The sequence below is a fragment of the Haliotis rufescens genome, unplaced genomic scaffold (assembly GCF_023055435.1).
Source record: "Haliotis rufescens isolate VD_foot unplaced genomic scaffold, xgHalRufe1.0.p SCAF_51, whole genome shotgun sequence".
NCBI lineage: Eukaryota > Metazoa > Mollusca > Gastropoda > Lepetellida > Haliotidae > Haliotis > Haliotis rufescens.
In genome coordinates, this window is record NW_025964235.1 from 3112484 (window position 1) to 3130442 (window position 17959).

General features: G+C 39.8%; 1 protein-coding gene across 1 annotated transcript in view; it reads left to right on the forward strand.

The window, feature by feature from the left end:
* Nucleotides 1-17959, forward strand: part of LOC124126446 — a 76544-nt gene that overhangs the window by 24436 nt on the left and 34149 nt on the right. The window contains exons 25-37 of the mRNA XM_046489885.2: nucleotides 5020-5194; nucleotides 5759-6035; nucleotides 6139-6334; nucleotides 7684-7898; nucleotides 8641-8873; nucleotides 9982-10135; nucleotides 10452-10630; nucleotides 10741-10881; nucleotides 10998-11163; nucleotides 11889-12054; nucleotides 12521-12642; nucleotides 14447-14586; nucleotides 15231-15378. Coding sequence (XP_046345841.2) covers nucleotides 5020-5194; nucleotides 5759-6035; nucleotides 6139-6334; nucleotides 7684-7898; nucleotides 8641-8873; nucleotides 9982-10135; nucleotides 10452-10630; nucleotides 10741-10881; nucleotides 10998-11163; nucleotides 11889-12054; nucleotides 12521-12642; nucleotides 14447-14586; nucleotides 15231-15378 — 2312 coding nt within the window. The remainder of the gene's footprint in view (nucleotides 1-5019; nucleotides 5195-5758; nucleotides 6036-6138; nucleotides 6335-7683; nucleotides 7899-8640; nucleotides 8874-9981; nucleotides 10136-10451; nucleotides 10631-10740; nucleotides 10882-10997; nucleotides 11164-11888; nucleotides 12055-12520; nucleotides 12643-14446; nucleotides 14587-15230; nucleotides 15379-17959) is intronic.

Consider the following 17959-nt stretch of genomic DNA (forward strand, 5'->3'; position numbering starts at 1 on the left):
GATGAAAGTAGACGATGACGTCGGGATTGATAGTGTGAAAAGACTATCGAGTAAATCACTAGGCGCAAGACCCATTCTTGTGAAGTTCAAAGACTTTAAGTCCAAGTCTGCAGTGCTGAAATCAACAAGAAAACTTCAGGGAACTAAGATTGGGGTTGCAGAGGATTTCACGAAGAAAGTGAGAGAATCTGGGGCCAAATTGAAAGACTTCATGAAGCTCGTGAAAATGGAAGTTTCTCTGTGTTGAGATCTGATAGACTGATTGTTGACAACAAAATGTATACATGGGACGATGAATCCAACACAACTAAGCTCGTAAAAACATTCTCAAAAACACATAAAGCTAAAGAATAAAGGTGTGGCCAAGGTCCTAACAACGTAAATATTATTCCTTTCGTCAAATGTATTTCATAGAATATTGAAGGTTTAAGAAAGCATTGACAGAAATCCGACTTGATTAATTTTATCAAGAAATATGATTTGTTGAAACATGATGTGATAATGACCGTATGGACATTCAGGACTATACAGGTTTTAGTTCAATACGTGCTAAAACACACGGTGCTATTAGAAACTCTGCTGGAATCCAGGTTTACATAAAGAAATCTGTTGTAAACTTTTGTACTCTCCTTAAAATTGTCTCTTGTAATATAATTTGGTTAAAAAGTTGACATTCCAGATCATAGAAATGTTTACCATGCAACTGTTTACTATTCACCTGAAGGATCGAGAGTAAGCATGCAGACGAATCATTATTTGAAATACTAATAGCTGACTTTGCAAAGTTTAAAACGGCATGTCAGGATTGTGACATTATTGTTCGGGGCGATTTAAATGCACGGACAGGTGATGGATCGTTTTCTGACTACATTGTTGATGACGATACATTATATTTACCAACTGATGAAGATATGGGATATGTGTAAACTAACAGGTCTAAGATTATTTTTTTTTAAAAAGGTCATTTAATAGTAATTCAATTTCAACCGATTCTTGGTCATTGCATTTCAATCATTTGTTCCAAGGCACTAATTTTGCTGAATGTGAGAAACAGTTTTATACAGATGTTCAACATTTTGTAGAATCTATTAGTGAAGAGTTGATTCACTCTACTGTAGATGACAATGGGTCAGATAGTAGAATAACATTAGATGAAATATTTAAGGCTGTTAATCTATTAGTGAAGAGTTGATTCACTCTACTGTAGATGACAATGGGTTAGATAGTAGAATAACATTAGATGAAATATTTAAGGCTGGTAATGATATGCCAAATAGATAAGCCCCAGGGTTTAGTGGTGTACCCATTGAATTTTTCCCATGTGTTTTGAAATGCTGTTATCCTTGTTTAATAAAATCTTATTGACTGGTACTTATCCAGAGGAGTGGACTAATGTAAAAGGGTAATGTAAATGACCCTAGTAATTACAGACCTATTACTCTTTTAGAAATATCTGGTAAAATCTTTTATAAAATTATATCTACTAGAATCACCAATTGGGCAACTGATGGACATGTTACTATCCCTGAACAAGCTGGTTTTAGAAAGGGGTTTCAAACTGTGGATAATATATTTATACTTCAAACTATTATTGATAAATATCTAAGATAATATAAAGGTAGACTATACCGTGCCTTTATTGATTTAAAAGCAGCCTGTCATATAATGCCCTGATGTACAAACTTTGGACTGGTAATATTAAAGGTTCTGTTTTTAGATTACTTAGAAATATGTATGAACATGTTAAATCATGCGTATCTCTGAATTCTGGATTTACTAAATTCTTTGACTGTTCATTTGGAGTTAGACAGGGTTGCCAGTTGTCACCATTTTTATTTTCATTCTTTATTAATGACATTGTAGATTTTTTGCAACAAGATAAGCAATGGTGTATTAGTATAGGTACTCTACAGTTATTTATGCTGCTTTTTGCAGATGACATTGTAGTAATAGATAGTACAGTTATTGGTCTTCAAAAGAGATTAAATAAACTTTCCCAATATTGTGATAAATGGCAGCTGCAAATAACTAATGTCAAGAGTAAGGTAATTGTCTTTCACAAAGGTCGTCGATTAAAGAAATATGAAATCTTTTCTCTACACACATGTCCGCTTGAAAGTGTTTCAGTGTATAAATATTTAGGTGTACATTTTTCAAGCTCTGGTTCATGGTTTATACACAGAAAACTTTAACACTCAAGACCAACAAAGTTTTGCAGTCACTAAAAACAAACATTATTGATTTTCATAAGTGACCTTTACATGTTTTGACTCATGTATTTGATGTCAAGCTTCTACCAATCTTGTTGTATGGCAGTGAAGTCTGGGTGGTTCATCCTTCACCTGATATTGATACATTCCATGATAATTTCTGTAAACAGCTTTTACATTTAAGACGGAGTACACCTAATAATGTTGCAAGGGTAGGAGAAAGGTCGTTATTCACTTAAAGTAAACCAATATATGAAAATTATTAACTATTGGACCAGATTGATATTTCAAACTGATAATCCTATTTTGAAACATGTTTATGATTATCAAGTGTCCTTGGCGGATAAAGGTATTGAATGTTGGGCTTTTCATGTAAAACAATTATTATCATCATATGGTTTTGGTTCTGTCTGGTGTAATCAAGATGTTCCAAATGTAAATAAGTTTATTGTTTGTTTTAAGCAATGATGAAAAGATATAGATCCACAAACTTGGTTAAGTAAATTAAAAACATTTTCCAAACTTACAATTTATTCACAAATTAAACCATGCATTGTATTAGAAAGATATTTAACATCAATACCTGTTAGAGTATATCAATTTGCTCTTAGTTCTTTCCGTTGTTCTAGCCATAACCTAATGCTTGAAGAAGGTAGAAAATTTGTCCTTTCTGGATATGTCCATTTTGTGTAGTCCGTGTAATTGAAACTGAGTATCATTTCTGCATTGAATGTCAATTTTACTCAGATCTGAGCAATAGTCTTATACCTAAGTATTACCATTTACAACCTTCATTTGATAAATTTTGCACTCTTATGTCTTGCCAAAATGAACATGTTATTAATAATTAGCTAAATATATATTTTTCTTGCTTTTAAGAAACGACAACAGTTTTTAAAATGTATGCAATAATTCAATTGTTTCACTATGTATATCACTTATATTATCTGGCGCCTGCTATTGTTGTAATCCACTGTATCCATATTGCATAATGGGCCGGTGGCCTCTTAACTGAAATAAACTCACTCTCTCACTCTCTTATTAGAGTTAATATTGACCATCCGGTACAGACAATTTCATGTTTTCAATAAAAAACTTCCGGTCTGACTGAGACACAAACACACATGGGGTAAAACATTTCACATTACAACAGCTGTAAGAAAAAGCTTAAAGAGTAGTAAAAGCGTGTCTTATGTTTAATTGATAACGTGTGTGTCCACCTTCGGCATTAATACACGCCATAACACGTCGACGCATTGATGACGTCAGAAATCAGATGAAGTGAGGCGGGATTCTCTGCTATTTGTCAATGAGACATTGTTCCAACTCCTGAACGGTGGTTGGTATTAGGATTTGTTTTCTCCAATGTCGGCCAAGGTGGTCCCATATGTGTTCCTTCGGAATCATCATCTCTGGTAAACATGCAGGCCAGGGTAAGACATGAGTGTTGACGTTATTCAGGAAGTTGGTTGTTAGCCTTTCAGTATGCAGCGTAGCATTATCATGTTAAAAAAGCAGACAACGTGGTTCTGGTTGAATAAATGGCTGCACTACTGGTTGCACTTCGTCCCTCTATCGCTGAGCAGTCAGGTATTCCCGAAGAACAACCAGCCTCGTTGTCATATCGCCGCAGATGCCAGCCCAGATCACAGCGCTACCGCCTTCATATGCCCGAATTTGAAATGTTCACTCTGTCGTCTGTATACACGAACCCTACAATCATTTCGAATTCTGTACAGACAAAATCTGCACTTGCCAACGTCGAACTCGGCGGGCCCATATCAACCTGTTATGTTGATGTTGATGCGTTAACATTACGCCGTGGTACGGTCGACGAGCTCGAATACCGTATGTCCTTGACCCGTGAAGAACCCATGCTTGCCGTAAAAGGCGACTATTCTTGTCGTAAAAGGCGACTAACGGGATCGGGTGGTAAGGCTCGCAGACTTGGGTGATGCATGTCATCGATCCCAATTGCGTGGATCGATGCTCATGATGTCAATCACTGGATTGTCTAGTCCAGACTCGATTATTTACAGACCGCCGTCATATAGCTGGCATATTGCTGAGTGTTGCGTTAAACAACAAACAAACAAACAAAACCATATGTCCTTAATCGTTGGTAAACAGTCTGTCGACTGACCTGGTGTCCTAGTGCCGTTGCTGCCGTTGACGTCGTTGGGGTGAACCGGTTTCTTAAATACGTTGCCCGGATGTGACGGTCTTCATCGGGCGTAGTCACAGGTGGTCGACCGCTTCAGGGCCTGACCCATGTCCGACCAGTCTGTCGTAAACGTTGCGTGAAATTGCTGCCTGCAACACGGGAACAGCGGAGTCTTCTGGCAATGTCGGTGCTGGAGGGACCTTGTTGAGACATTCCGATGGCCCTCTCTCTCTCTATCCATGATAAAGGGGGCATAATTTTGTGTGCTTTTTGGAACTGTGTTCGCTAAGCCGTTTTATACAGACAGTTTTTACGTGCATTTCGTGTTACATCACCAAACCTCATGTCTGGCAAATTCATATTTATTCCCCAATTTAAGAATAGAAATCGCCTTTATCCACCGAATACGTTTGGATTGGGAGTAGGGTCATGTTTAGGAACATATCATGAAACATTTTTATTTTATTAAAAAAATATAAAACATATTCGAGCATAAAGTTTCTTTTGGACATAAGTATATTAAGCCATATTAATATACTTGACGTTATATGCGTAATTAGTACATGAACAAAACGTAATATGTCTACTCATCTTTATTCGTGTATCAATAAGTATACTTACCATACATGGTATATCATGTTGCAGCTGGGAGGGTGTCTTCATTGACCCTCACAGCGGCATCGGACTGTATGAACTGTCACTCGGGTCGAGGCCTGGACGAGGGGATCATATTCAGCAGCTGATATCGGAAGGAACCTGTCACATCTTTGATCTTTCATCAAAATTAAATGACGGCTACTCCATTTATCTAACAATTAAAGTAAACATTCCAATTAACCTAGAGCATGCAAATATGATTCACATCAATACAACATCCTTTACTTTACAGTGTATGTGCACACTATTTTTATTATTTCCTCGTAACGTGTAGTACCAAATATTGTGTATTCATAACTTTATTGATGGAACTGTACTCTTTTCATTATTTGTCACGAGACATGAGTATACTGTCTTGTTGACAAAGAAATATATGAATGGATCACATAAAATCAGGGATGACACTTTGTGTTTAGGGGGGTGATGTCGCAGGTGACCGGGTCGTCTGAGGCACCGCAATTCGCTCAGAAGAGCAGTGTTGTGTGCCAGGCCAGAAGCCTCAACAATGTTTCTAACTCAACTTACAAAGCCATCTTACTCATATATATATATATATATATATATATATATATATATATATATATATATATATCACGTTCCTCTGAAGCAACCCTTTATTCTCTAGTGTTACATTTCCAACTAAGTTGTATAAGTGAACTCCCATGCTTTTAATAACATCATATCATTGCCTGTAATATCACATTGAATAAGAAAATATCCCTAACAGGCCTTCAATGGAGTTGGACTTTCCACCGTGGCTATATCTCGCGCTATGCTTGTGGACACAACTCCCCCGACTTTAGGCCTCGTGTTTGATGGAACACGCCCACTTGCAGCACCGGTGAGGATGGACCGTGATTATGTGACACGTATAGGGGACATGGGGGCGCACTGGGAAGGCTTCTGCGACCCGCATTCAAGTATAGCTCACTACCGTATCAAGGTCGGAACCTGTTCAAGCTGTGAGGACACAATGGCAGAATATGAAGCGGGAACAAGAGAAGGTGTGGAATGAACTGTTGCTGCACTGTATAACAAAGTTTCAAATTTATTTATGAATGTTTGTTGAAACAGGTGCAGCAATGTTATACATTAATACAATTCCAGATGCAGAGTTCCATCTGCAACATCTCGCCGGGTTTGCAGAGGGTATCAAGTATCACGTGACAGTGACAGCATGCAACAAGGCGGGACTGTGCAGCAGTGCAACATCTGATGGTGTCATCCTGGATCAAAGTCCTCCTGTCCCTGGCAGCGTCATGGACGGCACACTCGACCGAGACTCCCAGTACCAGGCATCCAGGTAACATCTTTACTTAACATTATCAGGTACGCGAGCACAACTATAATTTCAAATAAGTAAAATTATATCAATGTTTTATTCAGTTGCCTGGCATCCACCTCTATAGTTTATGACTATACATAACATCGTTAGTCATCATCAAAAGAATGACACTGTATGATAATGAGGTTAACTCGCTTGTTTGTTTTTGGGTGGTAAATATCATGTATGAAGAATATAGCGTGGTAACCTCTTCATCATCTTGTGGTCGACTGGGGATTATTGTTTGTAAAGAGATATATTTAGGAACTTAGTGAGTTGGTTAGTTTAAGGGGAGTTGAACGTCTGACGTAGTACCTATCTTTGTAGTCCTGTTTGTAGCAGCTTATGCCCACGCGGGAGTTGTGGCTGCGAAGGCGTGACGATGCCACGCTCATTGCATGCTCGGCTAGGCGGAAGCCATGATTGGGAGAGCCGAGATCTAAGGAGCGTGTTCATTGGTTGTGTCCGTTTACCTGGTCACATGGCCCGCATGTTGGCTTTATAAGCCTACTCTGTGAACGGAGCTGTCATCGTCACTCACCAGAATCTGGTAAGGTACAGTCGGCTCCCGCGACCTGAATCAGGACCATTTATTATTATTTTATACCGTATGACTTTCGTTGGGATGTCAGATTAGGAGGTTTGGGTGGGGAAAAAAGACTAGAAATGAAATAGGTTTGTTTTGGAGACGTTTTACTTTCGTTGGAGGGGAGGTTAAACGAACAAGTTTGAGGAAGAAGGTTGAATTGATTTATGTGGGTAGGGAAGGGGGGAAATTACGTAGGTTATAGTTAAGTGGGGAATGATTTCCCCCCCTGTTGTTGTTTTTTGCTAAAAAAACTTTAACTCAAACTTCACTCTTTGTGCTTTATCTATAATGAGAATTCGTAACCCTGTCAGGTGCCTCCTAGTGCATAAAGACAAAAGAATACTGCACAGGGAGAAGAGAACAGAACGCAAAGCACCGCAGTACAACATCAGACCTTTTGTCAACTATTTTTATAGTTCTACTGTCACTGGGCGCCTTTTACGGGTTTTTGAGGGCGCCTATTACAATCTGATGTTATTTTGGAATTCTCTCACTCACAGAACCTAAACATTGCAAGTTTCCTGTAATGCGTGCATTATTATTAATTACGTCAATCGCAAGCTCAGGCAGTGACAAATAGTGATGTAGTTCCAACTGAAACTTGTCTTTTAGACAAGTGGCACCAAATTACATCGGTATGATCAGTAGTCTCATATTTTTCCTGGTCTAGAATAAATTATTTACAGGCCGCCGTGATCTATCTGGATGTACTGTTTATTGCATTGTTATCATGCACTAGAACGTTCCTGGGCTGCAAATGGCACGGGTTCCAGGACGCACAATCTGGTCTGGACTTCTATGAATGGCGGCTTGGGACAACACCTGGAGGTGATGACATTCTCACACCCCGATATGCTGCCCTAGAAGAGGTTGCTTTCCTCACATTAACAAATACAACAACGATGCCAACTGGTCGTGAGATGTTTTGTACAGTGAGGGTCTACGATAAAGCAGGTATGGAGAAATTCAGCAACAGCTTAGCAATGTAATTATGTGTATGTATGTCAATGATGGGTGGGGAATGAAACCACACAATGTCTATTCCATTACATGTATTTAAAAAAAAGATTTGTTCATATTCTTACAACTATATCGATTATTATTATTTGTAAATGACTTCAAACACATCACCGGCTAGCGTACCATGTCCAAAAATATAAATATTGTATTATATCACACTATTGTTTGTAATGACATAACAACGACATACATAAGACATGTATTAGTCGACATTACCTTAGATACGCTTAGATAGTTTTTCCACTTACAAACCTTTTGGAAATGTTTATGAAACTTCATACAACCAAACAAATATCTGTAATGGATGATATGGAGAAACTGCTTGAAATGTTTTCTGTAAGAGGCCAAGTAAACAATCCCATTTCAATGCCACTTCGTAGGAATTCAGAGAAAAACATTCTTGAACATTTTGATGAGATGTCACTGTGACAGCCAACACAATACAAGTGAATATGACAGATGGCGAACCATAGGCATGCTTCAATCCAATACCTCGCAACATGACGACATATGTCAATTATACGTTCACAGGAACAACACCATCCAAGGCAGTACTTTTCTTCACCAATTCGCATTGTGTTTTGTGAGGTAACAATATCTTTGTCTTTGACAAAATATATTCAGCATATTTTTTATTGATAATGAAGCATGCTTCATATTTAATTTCCTATGCCAGGATTATTCTCAGAGTCTACATCGAATGGCTTCATAATTGATGACAGCGCGCCTGAGGTGGTGAAGATCCCAGGCATTGAGGGGGGACAGGGATCCTTGGTTGCCATGACGCTGATAAGTCGGTCTACTGTGAGGGTCAGCTGGGAGGTGAAGGACGAGGAGTCTTTCATAGAGAGACAGTACATCTCCATCTCCTCTCATCAGTTCGGGGAGTTTGATGCCTCCCTTAAGGCGGTGAGAGTCATGCTTATATACAAGTGTGTGTATTAAATAACACTTATTCACTCAGAGCATTGCTTGTATCATGTGGTCACCTAATATTTTCTTTTATCATATAATGGGTGGGTTTCTCGGCAGGATAAAGCCAATGGATAAAAACGATATTCGTTGGGGTCATATGCGGATAGAGATGCAAATATCAAAGGTCAAGTAGGGACTACTTTCACTGTTTATAAACAAACGTGGCGTCGCCCTCGTCATTCGGCGATCGAGTCAGAATTAACCATCGGGAATCTGGATAAACTACAGGGATAATTGCTATCATTATCAAAAGAACAATCTAATATACTGAAAATCAGTGTCTAACTGTGACGTAGCTAAGGCATTTTATAAGTTTTGGCAACTTTGGAGATATAAATTTCAAAACAATTTTGCGAGGGCACGAGGCCTAGCCAAGCGGAATCAGTAGCCATGACTGTGCTTGTAGACCTCTGCGGCTTGAAACCTTCCCAACAAATTAATATAGTTGGATTTGGCCGAAACATGTTTGAATTGTTACCTTGTTTCGTTATGTCGCTGTGTGTACATCTGACTACACTTCTTAACGTTATGACAGGACAGAACGACTGTCAACAACGTCTGACCGTGGCCGTGACGTCTCATAGACTAGGGTTAGAGTAGCTTCCCTTTGACAAAGGGCAGTTACTCTAGCGGACAGACCGATGGATTGCCGCGAAAGGCAATTAAATACAGTTTTTGTTTTGCGTATATGTTGCTTCGCGGCTGTATAAGAAACAGATTTCAGTTGGAACTATATTGGCTAATGTCACTGTCCGACTGACACATCACTTACCCTGTGACGTAATAAATATTACTGCGCGCATTCCAGGAAACTCACAATGTTTCGGTAATGTTTGTGAGAGAGGGAAAGCGATTTTGAAGCACAAGGCTCGCTAAATACAATGTTTATTCCTAATGCAGGATATTTACCATCCCAAAACACACTCGCGTGATAACCTCTATATATCTATCGTATCTACACTATGTATATATATATGCAACACTCTAGTGGTATAAATGTCATCGTGTGTATTTAACAAACAATCTTTCAATGATATTTTAGCTCCCTGGGTTGCTGAGGGAGTTTACCTATTCCCAAATTAACCTCCACGATGGTAGTCGATATCGGATCAAGGTATCTTCTTGCAATATGGCAGGCCTCTGTTCTACCTCTGACACTGGAGAAATCCTGCTGGATGGGTCAATACCTACAACAGGTACAAGCATATGACTCGTATACAGAATCAATCTCTGGATCATGTGACTGGTGATAAATTGCGTCATTGCAGCATAAGTAAAGTGTGTCATTTCTCAGAGAACTGAAAGCAGACATGTGACTGTGAAAGAGATTAAACTGTAGAAACCTAAAAAGTGTTTAATTATGTGTCTCTTTGCCTCCAGAATATACGTCTTCAATTTTTTTTAATGAAACTGATTATTGACATTGAAGACACAATATCTGTCTATTTCAGTCCTCGTCTCAGCATTCATAACAGTTGATAAAAAAGTTACAAATTTTGTGTGTTTTGACAGGTGCCCTGGCGGTGGAGACGAACCACGCCGCACGACTAACAAGACACCACTCCAATTATATGACGTGGACACCAACAAGTCTTTGTCTCGCCTGGCTAGGTTTTGCAGATCTTCATTCTGGTATAGATCATTACAGAGTCACAGTCGGATCTAAACCTTTTACAGCTGACTTCTTATTGGTGGGTTTACCTTTACACGAAGACAAATTCCTACAGTTATATATATTATACTGTTGTCAATGTACATGAATGTCATCAGCATGATGTAGCCGTGTTCGTTTCTATGTCAGACCAAGAACCCCCTGACCTTCAGTCACAACACTACCGGCCCCGATAAGGAGGACGAGGGCGTGGTCCAGTTAATCACTGCTGATACCAAAGATATGTCATCAAGAACGTCTGTATTTGTGACAATATGGGCAGTCAACAGTGTAAGTAGCCGCTCTATCTACGTTTACATTGATTGATATGACAGTTCAAATTTATGAGCTCAATCAAAAAGATCAGGTTTCTAGCTGTGTCCTCTAGCATTAATTTTGATGTCCAGGTTGGTCTGAGGAGCAGTCCCCTCCACTCTGAGCTGGTTCTGGGCGGGGGAGGGAAGCTGGAGTTGGTGAGACGATGCGGCTCATACAGCTGTGAGGGACACTGTGTCTGTGCTGTACAAGACAAGAAGTGTGGCACCAGTCAAGGGTGTACAGTGTTGAAGAATGGTATATTATCATCAGACGACAAATACATGTCTTTGCTTGAAGGATGACAAACTTGCACTGTGTTTGGCAATATTGTATCCTATTGTTTTATGTATATACCAACCTGTGGTATCAGTCTACCATTTTTAGTATGGATCAGATGTATAATGTTATCATCTGAGAAATATCTGCAGGTAATAATTGTGGCACCTGTAAAGTATACATGTACCAATGGTATAATACCGGCAGTGCACTGAAATTGTGCATTTCTGGAAGCTACTGCACTGTGAATGTCCCTCTAATCTAACGATGTAATAATTACATATTGTTCAGGTTGAGATATAGGTAATCGCACCCGAGTGTCTTTGGATATCAAATATCTCAAATCTCGTGGATAAAGGTTTAACAGAGTTGGAAACTCTTATCTATTTGTTTTGATATATTTGATATCAAAAGACAATCGGATGAGATTCAATTCATCATCCAAAATAAATCTGCCAACTTTTCCAAGTTGTAATAAATAGTGTCTTCCTAAAATTGATAACACAAATGTAAAATTTGATGGTAAGACATTTAGGTAAGAAGTTTCACTTCAGCTTCAGGTCTGTCGATGAAATGATATCGTTCAATAATGGTCAAAGAGCCAACTACTTTTCACTAATTAACCCACCTGAACAAGAAAGACCAATATGACTGTCTCGCCTGTTTCCTATTTACATCTTTGCATCCAATGTTCCTACATGCAGGTGGCAAACACGCGGTTGTAACGCTGAGGGATATCCTGGATCTGAGGAATGTGGACGGTGTTGGAATCACTGATGATGACAATAAAGACTGCGATTTCTCTACATCTGACACCTTCCTTTCTGCTACGTGGGCGGTGACAACCAACCAAGGCCTCCTTCCTGTAAGGTGAGAATCAACCAAGGACTCCTTCCTGTAAGGTGAGAATCAACCAAGGCCTCCTTCCTGTAAGGTGAGAATCAACCAAGGACTCCTTCCTGTAAGGTGAGAATCAACCAAGGCCTCCTTCCTGTAAGGTGAGAATCAACCAAGGACTCCTTCCTGTAAGGTGAGAATCAACCAAGGCCTCCTTCCTGTAAGGTGAGAATCAACCAAGGCCTCCTTCCTGTAAGGTGAGAATCAACCAAGGCCTCCTTCCTGTAAGGTGAGAATCAACCAAGGCCTCCTTCCTGTAAGGTGAGAATCAACCAAGGCCTCCTTCCTGTAAGGTGAGAATCAACCAAGGCCTCCTTCCTGTAAGGTGAGAATCAACCAAGGACTCCTTCCTGTAAGGTGAGAATCAACGAAGACCAAAGTAACAAACTAGGAGCTCAGGGTTATCATTCGATGTCACGTGTTATGTTTTTACCCACAGGTACGATTACAGTGTGGGCAGGAGTAATCAGGACTCTCCCAAAGGAGTATTCAACGGAGCCAGCGAGAGAGTTTGGTTTGATGCTGGAGTCACACAGTTTGCAGTCGTGCCACTCACAAACGGTACAGTGGTACTTTTACAATGTCGTTCAATTCCAGAATTCTTCACTCTCTCACTATTTCGAACAAATGATGTCATGAGCAGATGGTACATGTTACGGTTCGACGTAACGAGTTTGTACATACATATGATTCGGTTTTGTACTGTTTGTACTTATTCAGTACACAATGTTACACTCACTTTTAGCGTAAAGGGAACAGTGGAGTGAGTGAGTTGGGTTTTACAACGCTTTTAACATTATTCCAGTTATATCACGGCATGTCAGCTTAATTTTGGAGGAAAGCCCGAAGTGATGCGGGTCTCAGAAGTTTACCACTTCGGTGAAACCCACGAGCACTGGTATGGTGCTGATAAACCTAGAAAAATAATCGGGGCGAACCGGGATTCGAACCCACAATCATAGGTTTCGTGCGTGCACAAGGGACGCAACTCTGCACAGCGAATCGCGGCTCCTCAGACAGCTGGGTCGGGCCACCCATGCCCCCGAACAACAGTGGAATAATTCACAACCAGACCACTGTCAATACCCACCAAATTCATAGTTTGGAATATACCACGTTCATTTATCATCAAGTAAGATTTGTCTATTCCAGACTCTCTTTTACGCCACTGACATTGTGAATTAATGGGACAAAGAACCATTCTAACATGTCGTTGATGCTCTCTGATCCGAAACAGCCAGTAAGCTAATAGGCTAACATTAGATGATTTGTTTCAAAAGTGTGTGAGCGTACTAAGTTTGCAAACACCGTTTATTACAGGAAAATGATTATCGTACAATTCAAATTTATATGTCCTTATCTATTTCTTTGGTAGGCATTAACAAGTTGGAGTACTAAGTAATGATAAGATTTATGGATGAACAACTTCTTTATTACAGTTAAGAGCGACGTTTCGGTGTAGGTAAGCAAGTGATCAATCTCATTAAAATCAAATCTTAGTTGTCGCTGTTGCTAAACAAAGATCTGAGGACATCCTATTACGGGTCACGTCAGAACGACCTTCCGTATGTAATAGCCTTGTACTCTGTACTAACCATTCCACCTGAGCGTGGATCACAGGGGCTTACAGCAGCTATGTGTCAAGCATGATGTCTATACATGTAATAACAATAAAGTGCGTATGGGGGACCATAAGAAACACGTCCTGTCTGTACCTGGAATATATACAACGCAGGTAATCTTTATTCATGTATGACTGAGGACTGTGGAGTGTTTCTAATTCATTGTTATATGATGTCATCTGAAGTCTGTCAAGGGGTCATATCGCACGATTAACAGAAGTATCACTGTGCTTTTGAAGAGAGTTGTTGTCATATTGACTGAACATACCTAAATCCCAGGCAAAGTTTACAGGTTAAAGAATGTGTGGTGTCTACTCAATACGAGTTGGCGCAAAGACAATATTGAAATATAACTTTGATAGAATGTGACTATCGGCGTTTTGTGGCTATAGAAGGTTAACTCATTACGTTCGGTAAACACAACCGATATTAAATGTTCAGTTAAAAACTATTTATTCAAAGGCATTTAGACGTAAGTGATGGTCAAGCTCTAGTTAAATGCTCTGACAATGACATTCAAAGTTTCAATCTTCATCGATGCAGTAGTAGCACAGATTTGTGATGAGCCTCAGAAATGAGAAACTACACTGGATATCATTGACAATACGACATTCAACATTTGAATTCTAAAATCACCACTTTAGAGAAAGTCATCCACTGCTCCCACCATGATCGTTTTACAATTATTCTGGAAAATACAGATTTCTGGTGTCATCAAATAAGTTTTACTGTAATTGGTACAGGGAAGGTATTGACATCAGGACTCAGCTACAGCGTCTTTGTCCGGGCTTGGTACGATGACAACACGTACAGCATCTTCAAGTCAGATGGCGTTCTCGTTGACAATAACGGGCCTACCACGACAGACAAGATTGGAAATGCGGTAATATTTATTTTAAAAATGTGGGTCTCATAAAACATAAGACAATGTTAATTTCAATTGAGGTGAGGTGACGTGGGGTTTAACGTTGCGTCCAAAAGTATTGCACTTATATAGCACGTGTGTGTGTGTGTGTGTGTGTGTGTGTGTGTGTGTATGTGCGTGTGCGTGTGTGTGTGTGTGCGTGCGTGCGTGCGTGCGTGCGTGCGTGCGTGCGTGCGTGCGTGCGTGTGTGTGTGTGTGTGTGTGTGTGCTTGAACTTGTCCGGACTGATACCAATTTTATAGTGCTAGCTCACTGTGATACCATACTGCAGTTGAACATGAATCCACTCAGACACAGTATACTGACTCCAGGCAACCCCTTAATATCGAGCGCCAGCCAGGGTAACTACAAGTTCCATGTTTTAACGTCTTTTGATATGACGCGACCGGGGATAGAACCCCGGACCTTTCACTCTCAACTTCAATTCAGACAATATATAGACAATATACAGTCAACTTCAATTCAGACAATATATAGACAATATACAGTCAACTTCAATTCAGACAATATATAGCCAATATACAGTTAACTTCAATTCAGCTCACAGTGTCTATCAAATTATTGTTATTGTTAATATGGCATATCTAGAATATTTTCCGCAGGTAAAAGAGCACAGGGAAATAAAAGACAGTAAAGACATAGACTATCAGTCCTCCAACACCAGCATCTGCATCAGCTGGGCCAACAAGTTCCTCCAGGGGCAGAGTGGACACCTCAAATACAGGCTCTTTATTAGCACATCTCCAGGAGGTAAATATCTCGCAATTACTTTGATGCATACCCGTTAGTTATAAAGGGGAGTCTCCAATGTTCCCTTTAGACATTCGATATCTGACATTCAGTGTGTGTTGTTGACATTTGTAGAATGCACAAACTGAAACAAAGGAGACAGGAATAAACCTTTTCTGTCCCAGCCAGCTGTCATCGTTGTTCCCACTGACAAGGCATCAAATAATCATTATATGTAAGTGAGTGAGTGAGTTTGGTTTTACACCGTTTTTAGCAATATTCCAACAATACCACAGTTGGAGATGGGCTTCACACGTTGTAACAATGTCAGCAATCGAACTGGCGTCCTCTGCGTGATGAGTGAACGTTTTAACCATAAGGCTACCCGACCGGCTCTTATATGTATAAAGCATCACTACATTAATTGTTTGATCAAAGATCATGGTATAAGTAACCTATAAAAAAATGTTACACATAAGGCCAGTGTGTGTTTACTGAGGAAGAAATTTGCCATGCATCAATACCATTCCAAACCATGCATCAATACTATCAACTTTTGATTTTACTCTAAAACATCCAGACATGTCTATTTTGTCATTGGATTCCAAACATTGATAAAAAATCGCACAAAGAGATATATAGTGCTGGGTCTAGCAAATGGGCAAAAAACAGTGTACTCTTGAAAACTGGATTAGATCAAAACATTACTAGGCTTTAATATTTCGCCGAAACACTGCAAACTTAAGGTCCAAAACAACTACAACTACAGCCTCGTCTATGCGCATATGATTGTACCACAGTGCCACAGTGTGGGTGTTTAATGTGCTTGGTAGCAGCAGTGTACATCACTCATACAAAACTATCATTTTTTCCTGTTTTAAACAACTTAACAAGACAAAACTCAGCACAGTGATGGATAAGGGAACAGGGAAATCCAAATTATAAATCAGAAGTTTGATGTATCTTATGCAAAGTCAAAGTCTTCTTCATCAAATGCTGTTCCAATGTGTCTGATGAAAGTCAAATATGAGAGAATGGCACTACCTCTGTTAGACGTCATTTACACATCTCTGGCCCATTCGCTGCAATATGACTGGTATACTGTTAAAAGCGGCGTTAAACCAAACTCACCCACCCTATGGCCCAGGAGAACGGGCCAAATGCTCTCAAGCAAGAAGTAGGCACTCCATTGTTCATAGAGTGCCTGTCTCAATCCAAACGACTTCAAGAATCACAGACCCGTCTCAAATCTGTCATTCATCGCCAAATCTCTTGAAAGGATAGCAGAACACTTCAGGAATAACGACCGATTAGAACCCTTCCAATCTGCCTGTAACCGCAAACACGGGATGGAAACAGCTCTTGTTTATAATGAAGTCTATGGATCATCCACAAATTATGCTAGATCATTACAAGATGTCTTGCAGCATTCGACACTATAGATTAATCAATCTTACATCAGCGCTTTGAAACAGGAGTCTTGTAGCAGAGCATCTGCAGAGCAGATGGTCGTGGGTTTGATCACCGGCCGCGTCATACCAAGAGACGATGGCACCTTTTGTTTTCCTGCCCCGGCATTTAGGGGCTAAAACAAGCAGGGCTCAAAGTCAGTATAGTATGGCTGATTAGGGTATTCATGTTAAACTGCCGCATGGTATCTCAGTTGGCTAGCACTATAAAATTGGCATTCGGCCAAACTAGTACAAGCAGCAACCCCCCTCCGACAGACAGACAGACACACAGACACACAGACAGACAGACAGGGGCATTTTCAATTTTTCAATTACTACTTCTCTCCAGATTGTTTCTTTCAAATTCTTTCAAATTCATAACATAAGCAAAAATCCTTACCTTCTGGATTTGGGACCATCAAGCTTCTTAAGCAACAACTTTTGTGATATCAAGGCTTGACTGTTGCAACTCCCTGTTCGTGAACATTTCATCATCCGAAACGGCGAAACTGCAAAGCATCCAAAATGCAGCAGATGGGGTTATCACTCGTACTCGATGCAAGTACCACATTTCACCTGTCCTCAATACTCTCCACCGGCTGCCTGACAAACAACGGATCCAATTTAGAAATCTACGATGACAATACATGATCAGTCAACATTACCCGAGTCATTATCTCCATTCCAGCACCTATTTACAGAACCATAAACCAAAACATCAATCAGGAGCAGCCCCTGATCTCGGAAATAATCTACCTTGATCAATAAGGACACCATCTTGTAATTCCCAGTATACTACTGAAACACATCTGTTCCACAAAGCATTTGACACTGTTTCATGACTTTCATGTGTGTATTGTATATGTACAGCGCTACTGAGCACCTTTTGATGGATGAACATCTGGGTCTTCAGCAACAAACCAAACCAAATCTTTTGATGGATCTTAGGCGTTACATAAATTCATTGTTATTATTATCATTATTATTATTATTATTATTTTTATTTTTATTGAACAGATTAAAATAAATAAATGCAGCAAAGAGGGTTTGGTTGATAGGGGCAGAGTCAGGCAAGTTAGGCTCATCATCAGCTCAGGGCCTTTGTCCCCTCTACACGCAGCCCAGACAGTGAATGGGACTTTCACCAGTAA